This window comes from Leptonychotes weddellii, chromosome 9 (genome assembly GCF_054177405.1).
Source record: "Leptonychotes weddellii isolate Sample4059 chromosome 9, ASM5417740v2, whole genome shotgun sequence".
Lineage (NCBI taxonomy): Eukaryota > Metazoa > Chordata > Mammalia > Carnivora > Phocidae > Leptonychotes > Leptonychotes weddellii.
In genome coordinates, this window is record NC_138377.1 from 106,650,887 (window position 1) to 106,673,499 (window position 22,613).

At 34.5% G+C, this 22,613-nt stretch overlaps 1 protein-coding gene and 1 long non-coding RNA gene across 8 annotated transcripts in view; both read left to right on the forward strand.

Annotated features, from left to right (window-relative positions):
• Positions 1–22,613, forward strand: part of UBE3A (ubiquitin protein ligase E3A) — a 100,706-nt gene that overhangs the window by 48,927 nt on the left and 29,166 nt on the right. For all 7 annotated transcript variants that reach the window (XM_081831483.1, XM_081831484.1, XM_081831485.1 and 4 more), the window contains 2 exons: positions 9,562–9,869; positions 16,610–17,856. In XM_081831483.1, coding sequence (XP_081687609.1) covers positions 9,562–9,869; positions 16,610–17,856 — 1,555 coding nt within the window. The remainder of the gene's footprint in view (positions 1–9,561; positions 9,870–16,609; positions 17,857–22,613) is intronic.
• Positions 9,877–16,359, forward strand: LOC145723569 (uncharacterized). Its single transcript, XR_014148739.1, has 2 exons — positions 9,877–12,636; positions 12,672–16,359. It is a non-coding gene; the product is annotated as an uncharacterized LOC145723569 (long non-coding RNA).

Consider the following 22,613-nt stretch of genomic DNA (forward strand, 5'->3'; position numbering starts at 1 on the left):
AGTATTTTTGGTTGGTAGTTATTTTTTTCAGCACCCTGTATATATTGTCCCACTTCTTTCTGGTCTTTCTGCAAGGTTTCTGCTGAGAAATCTGCTGATAGTCTAATGAGAGCTGCCTTGTACCTGACTAGTTATTTTTCTTCTGCTGCTTTCAAGATTCCTTCTGTCTTTGACTTTTGCTAGTAATTATAGTGGGTTTTAGTATCTACCATTTTGGGTTCATTATAGTTGGAGTCCTTCCTACCTCTTAAAATGAGATGTCCATTTCCTTCCTCACATTTGGTAGGTGTTTGACCATTACTTTTTCAAATAAGCTGTCTGCCACATTCTCTCTTCTCCTAGGATTCCCCAAATGCATATATTGATCAGCTTGGTGGTATTCTATAAGTGTCTTAGGCTTTCTTCCACTTTTCATTTTTTTAAATTTCCTCTGACTCAGTAATTTTTTTTTTTTAAATATTTTATTTATTTATTTTTGATAGACACAGCGAGAGAGGGAACACAAGCAGAGGGAGTGGGAGAGGGAGAAGCAGGCTTCCCGCTGAGCAGGGAGCCCAATGCGGGGCTCGATCCCAGGACCCTGGGATCCTGACCTGAGCCGAAGGCAGATGCTTAACGACCGCCACCCAGGCACCCCTGACTCAGTAATTTCAAGTGACCTGCCTTTGAGTTAATTTCTTCTGCTTGACTAAGTCTGCTGTTGATCCTCTCTTGTGAATTTTCAATTCAGTTATTTTATTCTTTACCTCTAGAATTTTTGTTTGGTTCTTTTTTATGTTTTCTTTTTGTTGATAGTCTTATTTTGTTCATGCATGGTGATTTCATCTAGTTGTCTCCTGAGTTCTCTTGTAGCAAATTGGGTTTCCTTAAGGCAGTTATGTTGCTTTTTTGTCAGGTAATTCATAGATCTCTGCCTTTTTTTTTTTTTTTTTTTTTTTGAGAGAGAGCACAAGTGGGGTGAGGGACAGAGAGAGAAGCAGACTTCCCGTTGAACAGAAAGCCCAACAGGGGCTGATCCCAGCACCCTGACCTGAGCTGAAGGCATATGCTTAACCAGTTGAGCCACCCAGGTACCCCATATCTCTGCTTCTTTAAGGTCGTTTCTAGAGCTTTATTTTGTTCCTTTGATTGGAATTGAACTGTGATTCCCTCTTTTTTTGTGTGGCTTTTTTTTTCTTTTTTAATATATGCCTTTTAATTTTGTTGTTGTGTAGATTTTGCTTTTGAAAAAACAGCCACCTCTTCCAGTCTCTATGAACTGGCTTCATAGAGGGGCAGACAGACAGACATCTTGGTATCTCTAAAACCTCTTACTAGAGTGTATCTTCTTTGGACTTAGGCTTGTAGTTTCCTAATTGAAGGGGTTTGTTGATTACTTTTTCAAGAGCTTATAGTCTTTTACCCTCTTAATATCTTTCTTCAGGTTCTCTGGTGCTGCAACAAGCCGTGAACTGTCTTTTGTTTTCTGTAGTCTCTAGGCATTCAGTGTATGCTGGTTCCATCAGTGCTCCAAGTCAGGCCAGACAGAAACTAGTCCCTTCACCAGCTCTTCACCCCCCAGAAATGAGAATGTTGGACATAATTCCAGTGGGTGAAGCTGTAGTTGGGCTTTTCATCATGATTATCAACTGTAACTCCAAGGTTTACTCAGCTCCCTAAACCCCTAAAAAAGAGTTTAAGACTGAGCCAAATATTTATAATGCAAAATAATCAGTTAACCAGACCTTTATCACAGAATTCATAACATATTGCTTGGTCATTGGTAGATCATCAAGTATATAATTAACCAAGGAATAAATTTTCTGTTTTGATTATATTTGAATCAGAGAAAAAGTCAAAGACTATATTTCATGATTATCACAGAGAATTGATAGATGTAGTACACTAATGCCAACAAGTATTTTGTGTTTCTCCCCTTTTAGGATCTTATTGGAGGGAAGTAGATGGATATAGTTTGGTGTTTGTTCATTATAACTTCACTGTAAAATGTGACACTTTTTAAAAAACAAAAACAGGTTAAAGTTGAATAATTTTATATAAATATTTGGTTCTACAATTTTATTTCATGTTTAATGTATAACAGGCACTCTGGGTATTGAGATTATACCTCAAAGTAATGCTTAGGTATTATTATGTTAAACGTTTTTATTATAGTAAAAATACTGATTTATAATTATAATTTTTTCCCTGAAAATTATATCTTATTCTATAGTTAATGGCTTATTGGTTGGATATGGTAGTAATGACTTCACAATCATAGATTCAGTCTTGAAATAATTTAATATTTCATGAAATTCCATTGTAACAGACCCAACTTTAAACATACCATAACTGTGTCACAGATGTCTTAATGTCATCCATTTCTAAGAGGTGTAATATATCTAGGAGACCATTGTTCACTTCCAAAATTTTTGTGTTAAATGCAACTTTGAGGGAGGGGGTGGAGTGTTTACAGAGGCAGCATCGCAGAAGGAACAAAGAGATGTACTTACTTTGAGAAACCACTAAGTAAGTGGTTATTAGCTTTTTAGACATTATATAAGCCTTTTATCTTTGGCTTCTTAACTCCTCATATCTTTATTTAACTTCATATTCAATTAAAGTCACTCTACTTACATTGACTTTTTTTATCTTTGCCTTTTTATCTCCTTTAATTATTCTGTACTTTACCATTAGTTTTTATGTTGCATGTCACAGTTACTATTTCTTTTATGTTCTATCATTGTTTTTAATTCTAATTTCAATCTTGTTTGCTCATTGTTCACTAACATATCTGTACTTTCAGACAGTAGCAATTTTTGTGGCTTCATCTTCTTCGTTCCTATATTCATTACTTACTTAATACAGGAACAAAGAAGATGAAGTTTAAGATCTTTTTTCAACTTTCATCTTCTACATTGTTGGCAGCCATTTCAGTGGTTCTAACCCCAGTGGCATGCCATTGGCATAGGAATATTAAACATACTTTCCTAGTATTTGTCTCCATGGTAGGTAAATTAAGTTGCTATGCATAGTTATGGTCAGCTTACAACTTTTATTTTTATCATTATTGTAGACTGTTTTTGTTCTGTTTTTGTTTTGTTGAATACTGGATTGATTCAAAAACTAGATTTAAAGTCAGAAAACACAGTAATAGTGCCATTGATGACATGTTGGTTTTCCTTTTTCAGCTACTGATGGCTGAAACCATTTCTTCTGCCAGTTGACCGCTCTAAAAAGTTAGTGTGGTGACAGTATTTTCTCCCAGTGTTTTATTTTGAAAACCTAACAAACATGCAGCAAAGTTGAAAGATTTTTGCAGTTGACTCAATATGTCTATCATCTAGATTTTACTAATATTTACCTTGTTTTATCATATATCCTTTTGTCCATCATTCCATCTTTTCTTTTTTTTTTTTCCCCATGCATTTCAAATTGCTGACCTCAGTGCCCTTCCCCCTCAGGTGAAACTATTTTTTTAAGATTTCTGTCAGCTTTTCTAGAGTAAGTTTGGCCTCCCACATAAAATTTATTTGTAGAACTGTCTCACAAATTGAGCCTTAGAAATAAAATAAGTAAATAGAAAGTATTGTCTGTTGTAAATGCATATTTTCAGTTGTCTACTTCAACTTTGAGAGCTTTCTCACTAGAAGATCTCAGTTGCCCTCCATCATTGATTCAAGAAAAGTCGTGAAATGTGAGGAAATGATAGAAAGTAAGCCATATTTTTAACTTTTTGAGGAACCTCCATATTGTTTTCCACAGTGGCTGTGCCAGTTTGCATTCCCACCAACAGTGCAAGAGGGTTCGCCTTTCTCCACATCCTCGCCAACAGCTGTTCTTTGTGTTGTTGATTTTAGCCATTCTGACACATATGAAGTGATACCTTATTGTAGTTTTGATTTGTACTGCCCTGATGATGAGTGATGTTGAGCATCTTTTCATGTGTCTGTGGGCATCTGGATGTCTTCTTTGGAAAAATATCTATTCATGTCTTCTACCCATTTTCAAATTGTATTATTGTTTTTTTTGGTGTTTTGTAAGTTCTTTATATATTTTGGATACTAGCCCTTTATCAGATATGTCATTTGCAAATATCTTCTCCCATTCTGTGGGTTGCCTTTTAGTTTTGTTGATTGTTTCCTTTGCTGTGCAGTTTTTTTTTTTATCTTGATGAAGTCCCAATAGTTCATTTTTGCTTTTGTTTCCCTTTCCTCAGGAGACATATCTAGAAAGAAGTTGTTATGGCCGATGTCAAAGAGGTTACTGTGTGTGTTCTCCTCTAGGACTTTTGTAGTTTCAGTTGCATTGCTAGGTATTTACCCAAAGAATACAAAAATACTAATTCAGAGGGATACATGCACCTCAGTGTTTATAGCAGCATTATCTACAATAGCCAGATTATGAAAACAGCCCAAGTGTCCATCAACTGATGAATGGATAAGGAAGATGTGGTATATATTCACAATGGAATATTACTCAGCCATAAAAACAGAATAAGGTCTTGCTGTTTGCAACACCATGAATGGAGGTAGAGTGTATTATGCTAAGTGAAATAAGTCAGAGAAAGACAAATACCATATAATTTCACTCATGTGGAATTTAAGAAACAAAACCAACGAACATGAGGGGGAAAAGGTGAAAAACCAAGAAACAGACTCTTAACTATAGAGAACAAACTGATGGTTACCAGAGAGGAGATGGGTGGGGGGATAGGTTAAATAGGTGATGGGGATTAAGGAATGTACTTGTTGTGATAAACACTGAGTGTTGTGTGGAAGTGTTGAGTCACTATATTGTACACCTGAAGCTAATATACACTTTATGTTAACTAACTGGAATTTAAATAACTTTTTAAAAAAGAAAGTAAGCCATAGCTCCACTTCTTGTGGAGTGGCAGAGTAGCAGATTATGAGTGGCAGAAAAGGTGTCCCTAAAGGGATCTGCTTGGGGAAGGAGTCTCTTCATTTCTTTCCTTTTTTCTGTATCGTTTTGTTCTTTTTTTTTTTTTCCCTTATCCTCCTTTTTCTTTCTCTCTCCTTTAATCATAGTTGGGGAAAAGTACACATTTTGCTGCATTGATTTGCTGAGGAGTAAGAGTGAGCAGGCCATGTGCTTAGATGGAAATGTCATGGAGAGCAAAGAACACAGACTCTAAATTAAGAGTTGGGAAATTTTTTCTGTTAAGGGCCAGGTGGTATTTATTTTAGGATTTGCAAGCCGTACAGTGTCTTAAAACTACTCAACTCTGCTGTTGTAGTGCAAAAACAGCCATAGACAATAATTAAATTAATGACCTTGGTTATGTTTTAATGAGACTTTTGGTCACTGAAATTTGGTTTTCATATAATTTCTGCATGTCACAAAATATTTTTTTTCTGACTTTGTCAACCATTAAAAATTGTGAAAACCATTTTTATCTTGGGGGCTACAAAAACCAGGTGGCAGGCTAGGTTTGGCCCACAAGCTAAGATTTGGTGACTCCTACTATATAGGGATTAACATTGCACAACTTATTTATAAAAATGTCATTATTCGTGTCCACGTTCCCAACATAGAGGCCTTTTATATGCTCTAAATTAGATGGGGATACAGAATTGTAGAGATACTTCAGGGTATCATTGGTGTGAGTAAAGAAGAAAATGTTTAATATGGTTGGTTCCACGGATAACGTGGAGGTTCTGGCATGGCCTCCTTTCAGTCCTGTCTCATCTGTGTAGCTGCTATTTCTAGGTCTTGGGCAGAGAAACAGACTGAATAGAGGGGCCTACTTTCTTCTGTCTGGTATTAAATCTCCCCTTAGTGGTATGAAAAACCCCAATTTTGAGTCAAGCCTGGGCTCAAATCTCTTATTAGATGTGTGATTTGTTACGTAACTGCTCTGAACATCAGCAGAATGATGGCTTATATAGCTAATTCATAGACTTATGAGGATCTTAGTAATAATCATAACAGTAATAGCAGCTAACACATGGTGTTTACTAGGTGCCAAGCAGTGTTCTAACTACTTTATATATATTAACTCATTTAATTCTCTCACAGCCATGATAATCATTACGTATACCATCACTTTAATGATGAATCTGAGACACAGAAATGTTAAGTAACTCATTCAAGGCCACATAGTTAAGTGGCAGAGCCAACATGTGAACTTGGGGAGTCTGGCTTCAGAGTGCAAGCTCTTAGTTAGTAGGGTTTACAGTCTTCTAAAGTGGGAACATCTATAGCACATAGGTTCTCAGGAAATTACAGATACATTAACTTTACAGAATGTTGTGGTATCTTCCTCAAAAAGCTTGGTGTACTTGTGAGATTGCGGATATGCATAAATATGAGATTCAGATTTTGATTTTTCAGAGTTTTTGCTTTTTTTTCAGTTACATATTATGGGAATTTTTTTTTCCTTTAGGAGTTTTTAGTACTATTATTGTTAAGAATTATTTTGAAATGAATCACTTTCTGTGAGACAATATGGTGGAAATGACTTAGACTCCAGAGCCAAAAGACCCCTGACTCCTATCCTTGTCCTGATTTTGCATTTTTCTTCGTGTGATCTTGAGTACATGATTTTACTCTTTCAGTTCTGTCTCTTTTAGCTGTGAACTGAAGATAATCCTCCTCATGGGATTCAAATGAGATAACCTGTGCCAGAGTGCCTAGCAATATGTCTAGTATGTTACCAGACACTCAAACACTAGTACTATGTTTGCCTGTTTATTACATAGAATAACTTAAACTTTAGAACTGAAAGATGGGAAAACTGAGGCTCAGAGAATTACTTGTTTAGGATTGTACAGGTTATTAGAGGCAGAAGGAGCTGTCACTTAATGCAGGTCTGCTAATTTCTCAGTCTTGTCTTATTTTTACTGTTCACACTCCTTTATGCATTACATACAGAAGCATTATGTAATATGACTGGGTTTTGGGGGATTTTTCTTAGGACAAAACCTGACATTCTTATTAAGAAAATAACTAGTGTTTGGTTTTTGAATTTTGATAATTTATCATTAAAAAGTCATATGGACAATTTAAGCTTTGAGGTTATTCAAATCATGTATTTGTATATATACCAAACTAGTGTTTGGTATTTTGAATTTTGATGATTAATCATTAAAAAGTCATATGGACAATTTGGTAAGCCTTGAGGCTATTCAAATCAAAATGTTAATACATTTTCTCCATATTTATTGATTTTTAATATAGAAGTAGCATGTTTATTATGGAAAAAATAAATTAGAAGCAGAAACATTGAGGAATTTTTTAAAAACCTATTCAGTCACATCAGTTAGAGAAAATGTTAACACTTTGAAGTAAAAGTGGCCTCATCTTACATTTACAACTTTGTAACTGATTTTTTATCAATTAGTGATAAATGAGGAAGACTTGCCAAATTCAGATGTTGGTAATTTTCATTTAGTCCATTCTGTGAATGGTTATCAGTTCATTTAAATAATCCCGTTGTTGGCATGTCATTTTTTCCAGATTTCATAGAAACAGTGTATTTTTGCAAAATTGTCCTATTATTTTCACTTGATCTCTGATTTGTATAATTCTCTATTAATTTTTAAGACTTTGATATATGTTCATAATTTTTCTACAGAGTAGAAATACAGTCCATTTACATTTTCTTTCTGGAAAGCCACTGTATTTTGGGATAGGATGGTTTTATTAATCTCCCATTCTTTAGTAAAGGATAGCAACATATGGTGTAAATCTTCCAGATTCTGTATTTCTCTTTCTTTACATGTTGTCACTTTAATATTTTGCATAGTGATATATCTGGAATAATAATCTTTAATTTTCAAAAGTTGGATTGTTTATAGCTACATGTAATAAAATAACTATTAAGTGATGCCCATGCAATTTTTAAGTGTGTTTTGTAGGGTTTTTTTTTTTCTCTCTCTTTGCATGCATGGATTTGCATGGAACATTTGGAAAATAGAAGCATCAGAATGAATTGAATGTTTCTGAATTACAGTTGACCCTTGAACAACATAGGTTTGAATTGTGTGGGTCCACTTACATGCAGGTTTTTAAAATAGGTATATAAACTACGTATTGATAAATCCAGTACAGTACTGTAAATGTATTTTGTCTTTCTTAAGATTTTATATTTTCTTTTCTCTAGCTCACTTTAATGTAAGAATATATATAGTAGTACATATAACATACATATAACATATGAAAGTGTTAATCACCTTTTTATGTTATTGGGAAGGCTTCTGGTCAATGGTAGGCTATTTGTAGTTAAGGGGAATCTAAGGTTATATGCAGATTTTCAACTGTACAAGGGGGTGGCACCCCTAATGCCAACATTGTTCAGGGGTTAATTGTGCTTGTCTTTGTCACTTACCTTGATAGATTAGAGACAAAGTTCTACTTTTGAGACAAAATTGGACTTAACTAGTATGTCCCTTATCTACTTACTCATTTGCCTTCTTGTTCAGTTTCTCATGATTAACAAGATATAGCTCACAATTAACAAGATGTGAACTCTGTTGCCACTTGCCATTTAGTCTTACATGTTAGTAAGATAATTGTAGGAACATTTTGAGAGTCAAGTAAATTTTTTTAATGGTTTTGATTCTTTGTAGTTTTTATTCCTCTGCATATGAATTTGAGACCAAAAGGAATAGCTATGAATGAATATTTCTTTGGATCCAGTAGACTACTTTCTTTAAATTATGGTAATCTCAAATCATCAGACAGTAGAAGCATAGATTTTAGAGTTGAATAAACCATAGAGATAGATATTGTAGCCCAGCTTCTTGCTTGATGAAATAATCTCTTCTTCAGTATTTTTGGAAGCGCTGCTGGAACAGCCAGTTACGAACGTGAATCTACATATTTTAGGATCACAACATAGTGAAACATAAGATTTTGCCCTAAGGGAACTTAAAATATTCCTTGTTTCTATGACATGGGATTAATGAGCAAGTTCACTGACATGTTTTGGGTTCAAGATTGTATGCTCAGAATCATTTTCTTGCAGTATAACACACTTTGGAGATTACATTTATAAGTTTATTTTTAAATCTCCCGTATCGTAGGTAATTGGAGAAAAAACTTTCTTTCCAGATAGAAGTTGTGTTAACTATAAATCAAGTATTTACAAACTATTAAAACAAAATAGTAATTATATAAAGGGAAGTTGGATTGATACTTTAACTTGACTCTCATTTTCTTAATGTTAGTTTTTTTAAATGATAAAATACAAAAACTCTTGGCCATAAACCTTGTGATTTTCATCTGTTGTACTAAATAATTTAAGCACGTATTCCATCAAACAAGTTTTTTTCTCCCTTTTTTTTAAACCAAAGAAAAGCATATTTTATTTCAGCAATGATTTTGATAAGCATTGCTGTTCTTTATCATAGTATCTTAGGCAGTATTTTATCAAACATTTCACTAGTTAAAAGTTTATATAAACAGTGGATCTTCATTTTCTATACTCATCTTAATACGCAAATTTGTTACTTTAGTGCTTCACTAACTTGCCTTGCCTTAAGATCTGTTGAGCTTTTTACATGAGAGCTATACTAATCTTAATCACTGTGCTTGTTGTTTGAATGTTTGCTACAGGAAGCGAGCAGCTGCAAAGCATCTAATAGAACGCTACTACCACCAGTTAACTGAGGGCTGTGGAAATGAGGCCTGCACGAATGAGTTTTGTGCTTCCTGTCCAACTTTTCTTCGTATGGATAACAATGCAGCAGCTATTAAAGCCCTCGAGCTCTATAAGATTAATGCAAAACTCTGTGATCCTCATCCCTCCAAGAAAGGAGCAAGCTCAGCTTACCTTGAAAACTCGAAAGGTGCCCCTAACAACTCCTGCTCTGACATAAAAATGAACAAGAAGGAAGGACAAGGAGCAAGAGATGATTTTAGAGGTAAGATGTTCTATTTTTAATTGAGAATTTTTGACTGAAAACCAGATTGGAGATTTAAATAAAATGCGTGAGGTTTTTGTTTGTTTTGTCTAATTGTGTGACATTAGGACATGGTAGTATAGTGGTATTTATTTACCACTCTATTTATTTGTTTATTGTGGTAAAGGACAGCACTAATAATTGAAGTTATGATTTAACAACATTTTAGTGTACTGATGGTCCCTAGTTAGAAGCAGATTATATTCCAAAAGTTCCTTTGTTAATGGATTGCTTGGAAGTTTTGAACATTTTCCACTAGGAAGAATGTATTAAGTGGTAATCTCCTAAATTAGACCACAAAATCTAATTAAATTATCAAATAGCTGGATTGAATATGTGGAATGAGTTGTGGAATCCTAGAACTATGAGGTGAAAGAAGCAGAAAGAAGTGTTGGCAGTCTTTTCCATTTCTGAGGGCAAAGCAAAATTTTGTAGCCATTACTTGAGAAATAATTCAGTTTTTCTTTCTAATATTCTTCCCATATTCTGCTCAGTTTCTTCTAGGCATTTGGCACACTCATGCTGCCAAGAATCATCATCACCTACCAATGGCAGTCTTCACCTAAGCTCTTGTTTTCTAAATGATCCTGTATTCCAAATTGTTTAAAATATATATATATATTTTATATATATACATAATATAAATATATTTTGTGTATATATATATATATATATATATATTTTTTTTTTTTTTTAATCTTCAAATCCAAGCTTTCTTTTTCTCAGTGAAGATAATCAGTGTTAGTAACAAGGTAATTGAATTTCTGAATAACTGACAGGGCTCAGCCCTACCAGAGGAATTGTATTTTAAAAGGAAGCTTTTTGTTTAAGACATGTATAAGTTGGAGAACACCTCTGAAGTTTTCAGTAGCATGATTTAAATGCAGATTTAATTTAATTGGTGACATGGAATTGTGTTATATCTTTTACTCTAACCTCACAGTAAAGGTGTTTTCATAACTTGATAACAACTTTACACAGCTTCAAAATGTGTGGTTCTGTTACATGATTTAGCTCACACACTGTGGATAAGTAGGTGAATGTTGTCAGTATCTGTAATGGGGAAGTTGCATTGACTCCATTATACACATTTCTCCAGCAAGTGTGCACCACAGAGTAATAGTTACTAAATGTAGAATGTGCTGGTCAGTTGAATGCAGCCAGCTATAGGGGATTATAGTAGAGGGTGGATGGGCACATCTTTTTGTCTATGTGCTTCATCATAGGTGCTTCTTGAGTGGTTATTCCCAGTCTTTGTTTCCTATTTTTGGTCAAGTCTGTGTAATTTAGCAGTTCCTTATACTTTCTTCCAATATGCTACCCTGTTCTCCTACTCCCTTTTTTCTGTAATTTTCTATTTACTGTATTATTTTTTCTACTAGGAATTACAAATGCTTTAACTACACTAGTGCTTTTATTTTTATTGTTAATTATATTTGTTGGTTCTCATTACAAAAGTGTATATGTGTTGAATAGTCTGCTGCAAACTGTTTTTTGCGTAAAAATTTTGTTAAGTGTAGAATTTTGTAGATTAAGTGTCTTTTCAGGAATATACATACATTACAGAATATACAGATATACCATAGAGGAATGTGTCTTCATTTAACATTTTCTCAGTAGAACATCTCTTTTTATTGATAAACATTGTGAATGTTTGTGTCTCTAATTTTAATGTTCTTTAATTTATGTCTGAAAAACTCAGTTCAATATTTTAAACAAAACACTATCTAGGGAAAGTATTGGTGCATTTTATATGGAATTAGTAGTCAGAATCACTTGAAGGCATTCTGAACAGCACGTCAACAAAGGGTGTCTGGGTCTAGAGTGTTGCTGTCCCTTAAGATAGGTCATGTTACTCATGAAGAACAACTTTTTGTTATTAAGTTTATGACTTGATGATTTAGGAAGCAGAGTGTTTTGTGCCTTAACAAGATAGTTACTTATCATAATTATTTACTCTATTTTGGTTACATTTTAGGAAATAAGGGGTTTTTTGTTGTCTTGTAAGAAGATGTTATAATTTTTTCCAATTAAAATAATGGGAAATAAGCTCCCAGTTAGCAGTTTCACACTTTTCAGGAAGAGATTACTGATGTTTAGCAGAAAATGTCTATACAGTTTCCCCCACTATCTGAAAGTAGAGCATTTCTGTGAAACTTTCATGAGCCAAAATGGCATACACAGTGAAGAAGCAATTACCATTACTTTATATGGAAAACATTTTGAGGTTCCCTTATCCAAAAAAAAAGCCTCTCTTAGGCTTTTCTGATACCTTAGGACACATCTTGCTAATGGATGTACAAAATGAATTGAGATAAACACAGACGCCTACAGACACAGTTCAAAACTATGGTGACTTGAGGCTGAGATGCTGAGTGTAATTTCTGGGGAAGGAGATTGTCAGTGCCACTTGTGCTCTTCAGAGTATGTGTTGCCTCTATAATGGCTTGCAGTAAAACAAACACTAAATGCTTTTTTGCTTTTTAACTTTCTTACTATAAGTGAAGTAGCCTAGTGGGAACTTTCGAAAAGCAAGGGATACCTACATATCGTAATAGAACAGATCTAAAGATTAACTCTTAAAGAGTTAAAGCCCATAAAAGAAACTATAGGTGTTGACAGTCTGGTAGCAGGGGCCAAAGATCAGATTCATGGTGTGGTAAAATTTGGTATTTTTGTGGTTGAACTTATACAGCTGTTCATTTAATGATCATTTGCATGTTATCTTGTCTTTTACTGTGAAACAAACATTAAAAGAGGTAGAAATCACGTTAAGAAATTTTATATGTTGTACAGTGCATGTATATGAGTCCATTTGTCACAGTGAAGATTGAATTACCTATGTGTCTCTAAAATTATCCTCTGCTTAATTTAAGTATTTGTTGACAGGCCTGCCACTTCCTTAATAGATTAAGACTTTGTCAGTATTATAGTGTATTATATTTGACCAATATAATCTCCATAAAATTAATAGACAAAATATATCATTTGTTCTCTTTCCTGTAAAATAATGTATCTGAATAATTTATTCAAAATGCAAAGACTATTTGGGGTGCTCCATTTTTATTTCTTCCACAATTTGATGGTGTTTTTATTGGCCTATATAGCATTGTCTATGGAAAATGGTCTTGAGATATTAGTAAACATTGTTTTTTATTTTTTAATTTGAAGGACAATATTTTATCATTTGTAGAGACATGTATAGCTTTTGCTTAGATAATTTGAAGATTGTATTAGCTTATTTTATATACTAATAAAATCTAGGAGATTCTTTTGTTGTACTCAAAATATGAGTTAATCGTGTTTGACCCCATTTATCAGGAAAATAAACCCTCAGAAGTTCATCAGTGGACTTTCAGTTACATAATCGGCAGACCTGTGCCACATGTCATCCCTCAGGTGCAAATGAGGATTAGAATACGAGTGTTTAGTTTTTACAGTTTCTGTATGATGGCATGTCAGAGAAGAGGGGGTGAATAAATTTGGAGTTAGCCAGCCTACAGTGTCTGTCCAGATATATTAGAGAGTTCGAGGAAGACCAGAGTTTCATAAGATCACCTTTTAGATACTGAATGATTAATAATTAATACTAGTTTGGAGTTAGAAGTAATCTAAGTAGAAAATTTAAGTTGGCATATTCATGTGAACTAAACTAGTATTAACTCAGGACACAAAACTCTTGGGGTACTATCCAGCATTGTTTGTAGACATTTTTTTATCAGTTGAAAATTATATCCTTTATAGTCAGTCATTAACGGTTTCATATCCTTTTAGTAATTGGTTAGCCTTACCTGTTTACCAACATTTGAATACTTGCAGCAATAGCAGACATGTATGATAGTCCTTAAGGATCAAAAAAAACACACATGTACGTATAAGTAACATGGAACTTTCAAGTTTTTGAATTATCTTTGCCCAGAGCATTCATTCTGCCTTTAGCTATTAGAACAGGTAATATCGTTGATTTGTAAAGTGAAATTCTATTATCTAATGTTTAAAGGATATTTTCACTACTTTTATTAATGAGGTTGTTTGACTATAGGGTCAGAATATTTTTATTTTTGTATTTTTATTTGAAATACAATCATTTATGTTCTTGTTTGAATATTAAAACAGTTTATTTTATCCCCAGTTACCTGATATTCATGCAAGTCATAAGAGAAAAATAGTGTTGAGGTATATTTCTCAGCTTTGGTAAGGTGAAATTTTGTGATTATTTAGCTTATCTCAGATTGTAAGTGAGAAAATGAAGGGTGGGTTGTTTTTGTTTTTGTTTTTCTTTTGAGAATAGATCATGAGAGTTGAGTACATGAGAGCTAAGCTAATTTTAATTTTAAAATGTTGGTTTTTTTCCCTTCTTTTTTTAAATTGAAGTTCATGTTAAGTACCGGGGAGTTTATTATTTGAGGTGTTAAATCTATGAGTTGTCAATTGTATGATTCTCCAAGCAGTGAGATTTACTACTCCTTGAGTTGGAATGTTTTACATGGTTTTCCTCTTTAATCACTGTATTCAGTGCTTTCTATGAAAAAGTTAAATGTTATGAAAGCTCAGATTAAACTGCATGGAATAAATTAACATTTGAGTAGAAGGTGACAACTTGGAGTTTTAGAAAACAGCATGTTAAAATTCTTTTTGTGTGTGTTTGAGTAAGCAAAGCATAAGAGAGGGAACACACATGGAGTTTCTCTTTATTGTTCTAATGTGTTTCATCCAGTGGCATTGCCTTTTAGGAGTGGAATGCTTACACATTCCATAACCTCCAAACTTACTCTTCATTCCTCTCAAGGGGATATACATATAGATTTAAATTTTGTTGGTGAAGAGAATTAGAGCCATATGTTTATTTGGTTTTTGTCTGAAAGGGAATAATGGCAAATATAAAAAGAGCAAATATAAAAAGAGCAAATATAAAAGTATTTAAAAAGGTGATAATGGAGGTCTAAGCTACTATTTAGAGACAGATGTGAGAGGGAAGTAAAATGCATGCCAGCAAACTGCTATACTCTCTCACCCCTGCAGTAGTAACTGGCTCCAGAGATTTTTGTCTCAAAAATCATTGAAATGTTCTTTCCTTTTTTGTTTCTTCTGTGATTTCATTAGAATTTCAACTTGTTAACATTACTATAACTCTGAAAATGTGTAATAAATTGATATTTGGTTTGGCCTTTCATTGCCTCCTGTCATTTTTGCCTCTTACAGGGTTATTTCTTTGTGGGGGAGAATGGATGTAATAGAAAAACATAATAAAACTCCCTTGGATTTAAATAATACAGACTGCAAAAATAATAGTGATAAGTTGCAAAAACAATCAGCTTATCTTATAAAATTTTTATTACCAGAAAAGTACTAAGAAGGATTAAGCATAATTTAGACAGTCTACTGGTATTTTAAAGACTTTGAAGGCAAGGTGGGGAAAGGTGAGAAGCTTCTTTCTATATTAGTAAGGATGAACTACACTGCAATATTAAGTACATACCAGAAAGCACTAGCTTATTAAACAAAGTAGGAATTTATTTCTGGCTCATCTAAAAGCCATGATATTCTGGGTTGGCTTCTAAGTTCTGCTTCACATAATCATTCAGAAATCGTGCTGTAGGGTGCCTGGGTGGCTCAGTCGTTAAGCGTCTGCCTTCAGCTCAGGTCATGATCCCAGGATCCTGGGATCTAGCCCCACATCAGGCTCCCTGCTAGGCGGGAAGCCTGCTTCTCTGTCTCCCACTCCCCCTGCTTGTGTTTCCTCTCTCGCTGTGTCTCTCTCTGTCAAATAAATAAAATCTTAAAAAAAGAAAAGAAATGGTGCTGTAGTGACATTGTTATCTTCAACACATGGCTTCCAGAGCATCCTGGGAGCATCATCCCATTAACCAGAATGAAAAGCCTTGGCCTGAAAGTAGCACTTAACCTTAAAAACGTGAGAAAGCTAGGAGATGTGGTCCAAATCTGCCCAGAAAGGAGAGGAAAAAGATTTTGGTAGCTACATAGTAATGTTTCACTTGTCTGCTATAAGTTGCCTACTACTATATTTTTTATTACTCTATAACTATTTCCTATTTATTCCAACCTGATTCCTGGCTACAGATGGCAGTGTTTGTCAACTTCAGATCTCATGAGAAATGGTATAGTAAATTTTTCTCAATCACCCACAGAATGACCACCCTGGAAAAAACTAAACAGGAAGACTCAAAAGGAACCAGTTTGATTTTAAGATACATAAAAGTAAGACAAGGGCTTTTTCCCAGAGGATGCTGAAGGAACCCTTTCTTGCCTTCCTCAGTCTTTTGAGAAGAGTAGTGAAATAAGAAACATCTCAGAAGAACAGTAGTGTTTCTGCTCTAAAGTGAGGTTGTAAGAGGTGTATTGTGATGAATCAAATCAGCACATGATTGTCTTGGTTTATATTTATAAATTAAAGCTACGTGTTAATTTCCACTGTGATTGTGAAAAGAGTTTGAGCTCATTAAAAGCTACATATTATTGAAAGAATGTAAAAGAATGGGTGAGGTTGTTGCAATTAATAGTAGTTCATTGACAAAAATAAGTAAATATATTTTGTTGACTCTAAGTATTAGATATGTTTTAAAAGAGTTGTAAGTTATAAATGGTATTGAGTACAAAATGGCTGTTTTACTTTACACTAGAACTTGTTAAGACAAACTAAACATACTTACAAATGTTCTTTTTTTTCTCTAATTTTCTAGATGTGACTTACCTAACAGAAGAGACGGTATATGAAATTCTTGAATTATGTAGAGAGAGAGAGGATTATTCCCCTTTAATCCGTGTTATTGGAAGAGTTTTTTCTAGTGCTGAGGCATTGGTACAGAGCTTTCGGAAAGTCAAACAACACACCAAGGAAGAACTGAAATCTCTTCAAGGAAAGGATGAAGACAAAGATGAAGATGAAAAGGAAAAAGCTGCATGTTCTGCTGCTGCTATGGAAGAAGATTCAGAAGCATCTTCTTCAAGGATAAGTGATAGTTCACAAGGAGATAACAACTTACAAAAATTAGGCCCTGATGATGTGTCTGTGGATATTGAGGCCATTAGAAGGGTCTATACCAGATTACTCTCTAATGAAAAAATAGAAACTGCTTTTCTCAATGCACTTGTATATTTGTCACCTAATGTGGAATGTGACTTGACGTATCACAATGTATACTCTCGAGATCCTAATTATCTGAATTTATTCATTATTGTAATGGAGAATAGAAATCTCCACAGTCCTGAGTATCTGGAAATGGCTTTGCCGTTATTTTGCAAAGCAATGAGTAAGCTACCCCTTGCAGCCCAAGGAAAATTGGTTAGACTGTGGTCTAAATACAGTGCAGACCAGATTCGTAGAATGATGGAAACATTTCAGCAACTTATTACTTACAAAGTCATAAGCAATGAATTTAACAGTCGGAATCTAGTGAATGACGATGATGCTATTGTTGCTGCTTCAAAGTGCTTGAAAATGGTTTACTATGCAAATGTAGTGGGTGGGGAAGTGGACACAAATCATAATGAAGAAGATGATGAAGAGCCCATCCCTGAGTCCAGTGAATTGACACTTCAGGAGCTTTTGGGAGAGGAAAGAAGAAATAAGAAAGGTCCTCGAGTGGACCCACTGGAAACTGAACTTGGTGTTAAAACTCTGGATTGCCGAAAACCACTTATCCCTTTTGAAGAGTTTATTAATGAACCACTGAATGATGTTCTAGAAATGGATAAAGATTATACTTTTTTCAAAGTAGAAACAGAGAACAAATTCTCTTTCATGACATGTCCCTTTATATTGAATGCTGTCACAAAGAATTTGGGATTATATTATGACAATAGAATTCGCATGTACAGTGAACGAAGAATCACTGTTCTCTACAGCTTAGTTCAAGGACAGCAGTTGAATCCGTATTTGAGACTCAAAGTCAGACGTGACCATATCATAGATGATGCACTTGTCCGGGTAAGTTGGGCTTATGCTTAAAAATTAGTACTAGAATAAATACCTAATATTGGGGAGATTGTAATACAGTTCAGTGAATTCATTTTATAAGTGACTGAAAAAAAAATACGGCATTATATGGTATAGGAATATATGGATGTTTTTGTATTATAAGTTGTAAATATTATACTTTTGTTGTTCTTGTCCAAATTTATAAATGTGTTCCACAAAGTATTGGTTGTCTTGAATAATGATCACTCTCTCTTTGAAAAATAATAGATTTTCTAAATATTGACAACTAACCCCAAAAGTTTCTTCTCTATTGAGAAGACAAGTGGATATTGGGAAAAGACCATAGCACAGGAGCAAGGGCATGTGGAGGTACCCAGTAATAAATATGAGTATCAAATCTTAACTGGGAAGAGTGGTACGATAAAATCATACCATAAAATAATAAGTGGTGTCCAGAAATTCCATGATATAAAATTTAGAGTTGCATTATCATGAAGGTGAAGTGATCTGGGCAGTTTGGTGAGTGCTGCTAGTAAGAGTTCCTGCTGGATCACTCAAAATGCTCCTGTAGAACACTGCCTGATTGTGATATTTTCTTACCACTTAAATATATTGGAGTTGGTTGGAACTACTAGGAAAACAGCAGCCATTCCAGGAATCTTGAAATTAATGGTGCTTTGTGTCATCAACCCAATCCAGGGATATTGAGCTGGGAGAATATTGGGAACACAAGGTGGGTATCCACCTTCTAACTTCCTGTTTCTCCAGATTGGCTGCCTTTTGTTAACTCCTTGCCTCCACAGAAAATAAGAATTTTAGTGCCCCCATTTAAGAATGCAGGCCTGGCCAAACAAACAAAAAAAAGAATGTAGGCCTGGGCAGAAGACATAAACCAATTGCCAGTCATGTGCCAAAATTTGCATTTGTCCTAAGATGCTTTATCACAGGTTGTTTGTGTGTGTGTGTGTTTTTAAGGTTTTATTTTTAAGTAATCTCTACACCCAACGTAGGGTTTGAACTCAAAACCCCAAGATGAAGAGTCCCATGCTGTACCAGCCAGGCGCTGCCCCCTTCATCACAGGGTTTTATTGTATTCATGGTACTACATAAACCCATCATTACTAGTTCTTTTTTTTTAACAACTTCAAGTAAAATTTGATGTCAAGTAAAATTAAGATACAGTCAGCATTCCATACTAATAAAAGATAAGAACCCACGACACAACTAGGAAATAGTGATACTTATTTTAAAGTATATTTTAGTTTTAGGATAGATTTGTCTATTCATAAAACTGTAAACCAGTGGAAAAAGTTGTTTGACATCTCCGAAATTTAAAAGTTGCAGAAATTGTGTGCCTCTTTTGTTTGTTACTGGTTTTTAAAAACACCAAATATATTTCTAGTGTTGAGGAAAGAGTCTACATTATTTAAGTAACTCAAGCAGTTTTTCAACAGAGGCAGAATGAGGCATTAATTATTTGGAGTAATTATCATTGCTTGGTTTCTGGTTCTCTTTTTATTTTACTCTCTTAGTTTTGAGCTACATAAATAATTAATATACTTAATAACTGTTCATCAGGCAGGCAGCAACTTACTTTACATAGGTTAGCAGAATGTAGGGTATCATATAAGGATGTTAGTGATGTTTTGTGAAAAGTACATTGAGGTCTTATCTATGAATTTCTTTTTTTTTTTAAAGATTTTTTTTTTTATTATTTATTTGAGAGAGAGAGTGAGAGAGAGAGAGAGCACAAGAGGGGGGAGCGGGAGAGGGAGAAGCAGACTCCCTGCCAAGCAGGGAGCCCGATGCGGGACTCGATCCAGGGACTCCAGGATCATGACCTGAGCCGAAGGCAGTCGCTTAACCAACTGAGCCACCCAGGCGCCCATTATCTATGAATTTCGATTGTTAGAACAGAACTGCAAATCCTAAGACCATACATTTTATGTTTGGCTTCTTGGGTTGGAATCCTTTCATCTATTTCCAGTAAAAGCTATGCCTACTTTTAAAAAAGCAATGAAATTACTCTCTATAAGATTAATCCAGAGTTAGAAATAAAAAAAATTATCCACCTTTCTTATCTGCCTTCAGCTAAGAAATCTACCCAACCTGATTTTCCTTCCCCTACCTTGTTTCCCACCTTGCTTAGTAAAGCAAGGCTAAGAAACAACAAAAGTTTAAGTACTTGTTGTATACTTATTTTATCATCTAGAATTTTGAGGAAACAGTCATTTTGGTTTATAAGGCCTTTTTTTAAAGCGGATTTTAGAGTAAAACTGTGAACTTCTTTATTATACTAACAGAGTAGTTTTTTTAGTGGGTTCTGCTTAATTCTGTCAAACCTGAATATTATAATTTGACCAGTTTTAAATCAGGATTCACTAGATAATATCTGTACTTGAATATTACCAGTCCACAAAAGCAGTTCGCTTCAGAAATCTTGTGTGAGGCACTTTGCTAAGCAGTAGAGATGTAAAGATGAATTATGACCACTGAAAAGCTTAGGGGTGCTAAATGTTCATACTAAACAAATTTTACTCTTTCCTTTTTTCTTCTTTTTTTAAATAACAATGTGAAAAGGTTAGAAAAATTAAAACATCAAAATAGCCTTGTGAGTCAGTCAAATTGATAGTCTTATTTTTAAAAAAAATATTCATAGTGGTGTGATTATGATAAAGTCATAGTATTTTAGTAACAAAAAGCAGAAGGTTTACGACAAGAAGTAGTTTAAGGTCATCCTCTCAGCCGAACTCTCAAAAGTACTGATTTTTAACATCTTATTCCTCAAGGATCTACTTTGCTTTTTTAAAGCCTTATTATTCTGTAACAGTTTGACAAACAAAATAAACCTATTGACTGCTTTTTATGACCTGCTAATTTGAACTACAGAGTAGGGTTGGGAAGAGAAGAGGAAATGAGAATTGTGGTGAGCTCAATATTAATAATTAAATAATTAAGGTTATAGAATTGTAGACTTTAAGAGCTAAAAGGAGCCTTGGAGTTCATCTACTCATTAGTTTACAAATGAGGCCCAGAAAATACTGACTACATATATGACACTCTTGAGTATGTTTTCTGTTAGGTCCTATTGTAAGGCTGACTGGCATGGTGGAAAAGGAAGGAGTAGTAGTACCTTCCATTGATAATTACAGATTTTTTTTTTTTTTTTTTAAGAAAACTATGTTCCTCATTTTCATATACCATGTAATTTGAATCAGACTAGCAAATTATTTCCTAACTGGAGTTTTTAGAGGAACTGGGGTTGGTTTGTTTTAAAGATTTATTTATGAGAGAGAGAAAGAGAGCATGAGTGGGAGGGGCAGAGGGGAAGGGAAAGAATCTGAAGTGGACTCCACACAGAGCCCAATGCGGGGCTTGAGATCACGACTTGAGCGCAAACTAAGAGTTGGACCCTTAACCAGCTGTGCCACCGAGGCGCCCCTAGAGGAACTGTCTTTGATGCCAGATGAAGAATTAGTGTTTACAGTATTTTATTGAAACTTAGATACTGTTGATTGTAGGACACACAGTAATAGGAAAAAATGCTGCCAGTTATGTTGTGAAATGCTACCAGTTTTATGGTATATCCTGATTTCAGAGATGTTAAAATGTGAAAACAGAGAAATGAATTTTAGAATCAATGAAAGAAATATGGTAAACTATAAGTTGCCTTTTCACAAATAGGTGTCTCAGAATCATTTAAGAACTACCCCACACTTGTAAATTATTGCAGTATTTCACCCTAGGACTTACTTTCACTATTTGTTGTTGTTTCTTAGAAAATAGTACTGTGATACTCATGAGCTCACTTGAATTAAAACAATCGATGGGCGCCTGGGTGGCTCAGTCAGTTAAGCGTCTGCGTTCAGGTCAGGTCACGATCCCAGGGTCCTGGGATCGAGTCCCACATCAGGCTCCCTGCTTGGCGGGAAGCCTGCTTCTCCCTCTCCCACTCCCCTGCTTGTGTTCCTGCTCTCTCTGTCAAATACATAAATAAAATCTTTAAAAAAATAAAATAAATAAAACAATCGAAACCGTGATAAGGCTTTTACAGTATTTTACTAATAACATTTAGTAGATAATTTGTCATTTTTCTTAGACATAGCATTTTCAAAGGAAAAGGGTATGAAAAATTTTTTTCATTATTTTTATTTTAGGAGATTATGTTAGGAGAGGACAAGTATTATTGAAGACAATATTGCCATCTGTGACATACCCCAAACTGCCTTCACATCTGAACGAGAAATATGTTTTAAAAACAATTCCAAGGTTCTACCTTCTAGAGGTTCAGTGTAGGAGTTCTGGTGTAGAGCCTAGGAATTACATTTCAGGTAGTGCCCCCAGATACTCTGATAAAGCCAGACTGCAAACCGGTTTTGGGAAGATGGCTATTGGTACAGTTTATATATACACATTTATTGAGGCCATTTTTATATACAAGTACATGTTTAGGAAAACTGGCAGTCTTTGAGAGGATGATGAAAACAGCAGGTTTAGAATAAGGATTGATGGTGGTGGGCGACTTGGTTCAGATTAGTCAGGGAATCCTAGAATTCTAAATAGGGATCTGAAGACTGAAAGGAAAGCCTGAAATGGACAACTGTATAGGAGAGTCCAAAAATATGAACTAGTATAGGATAAAGTCCAAAAATAAGAACTAGATCAGATCAAGGTGATAGACACAAATGAATAGCCCTACTACCAATTGGTTCTGCTCAGTCCCCTTTTTTATTTATTTATTTATTTATTTTTTCTTTTTTTTTTTT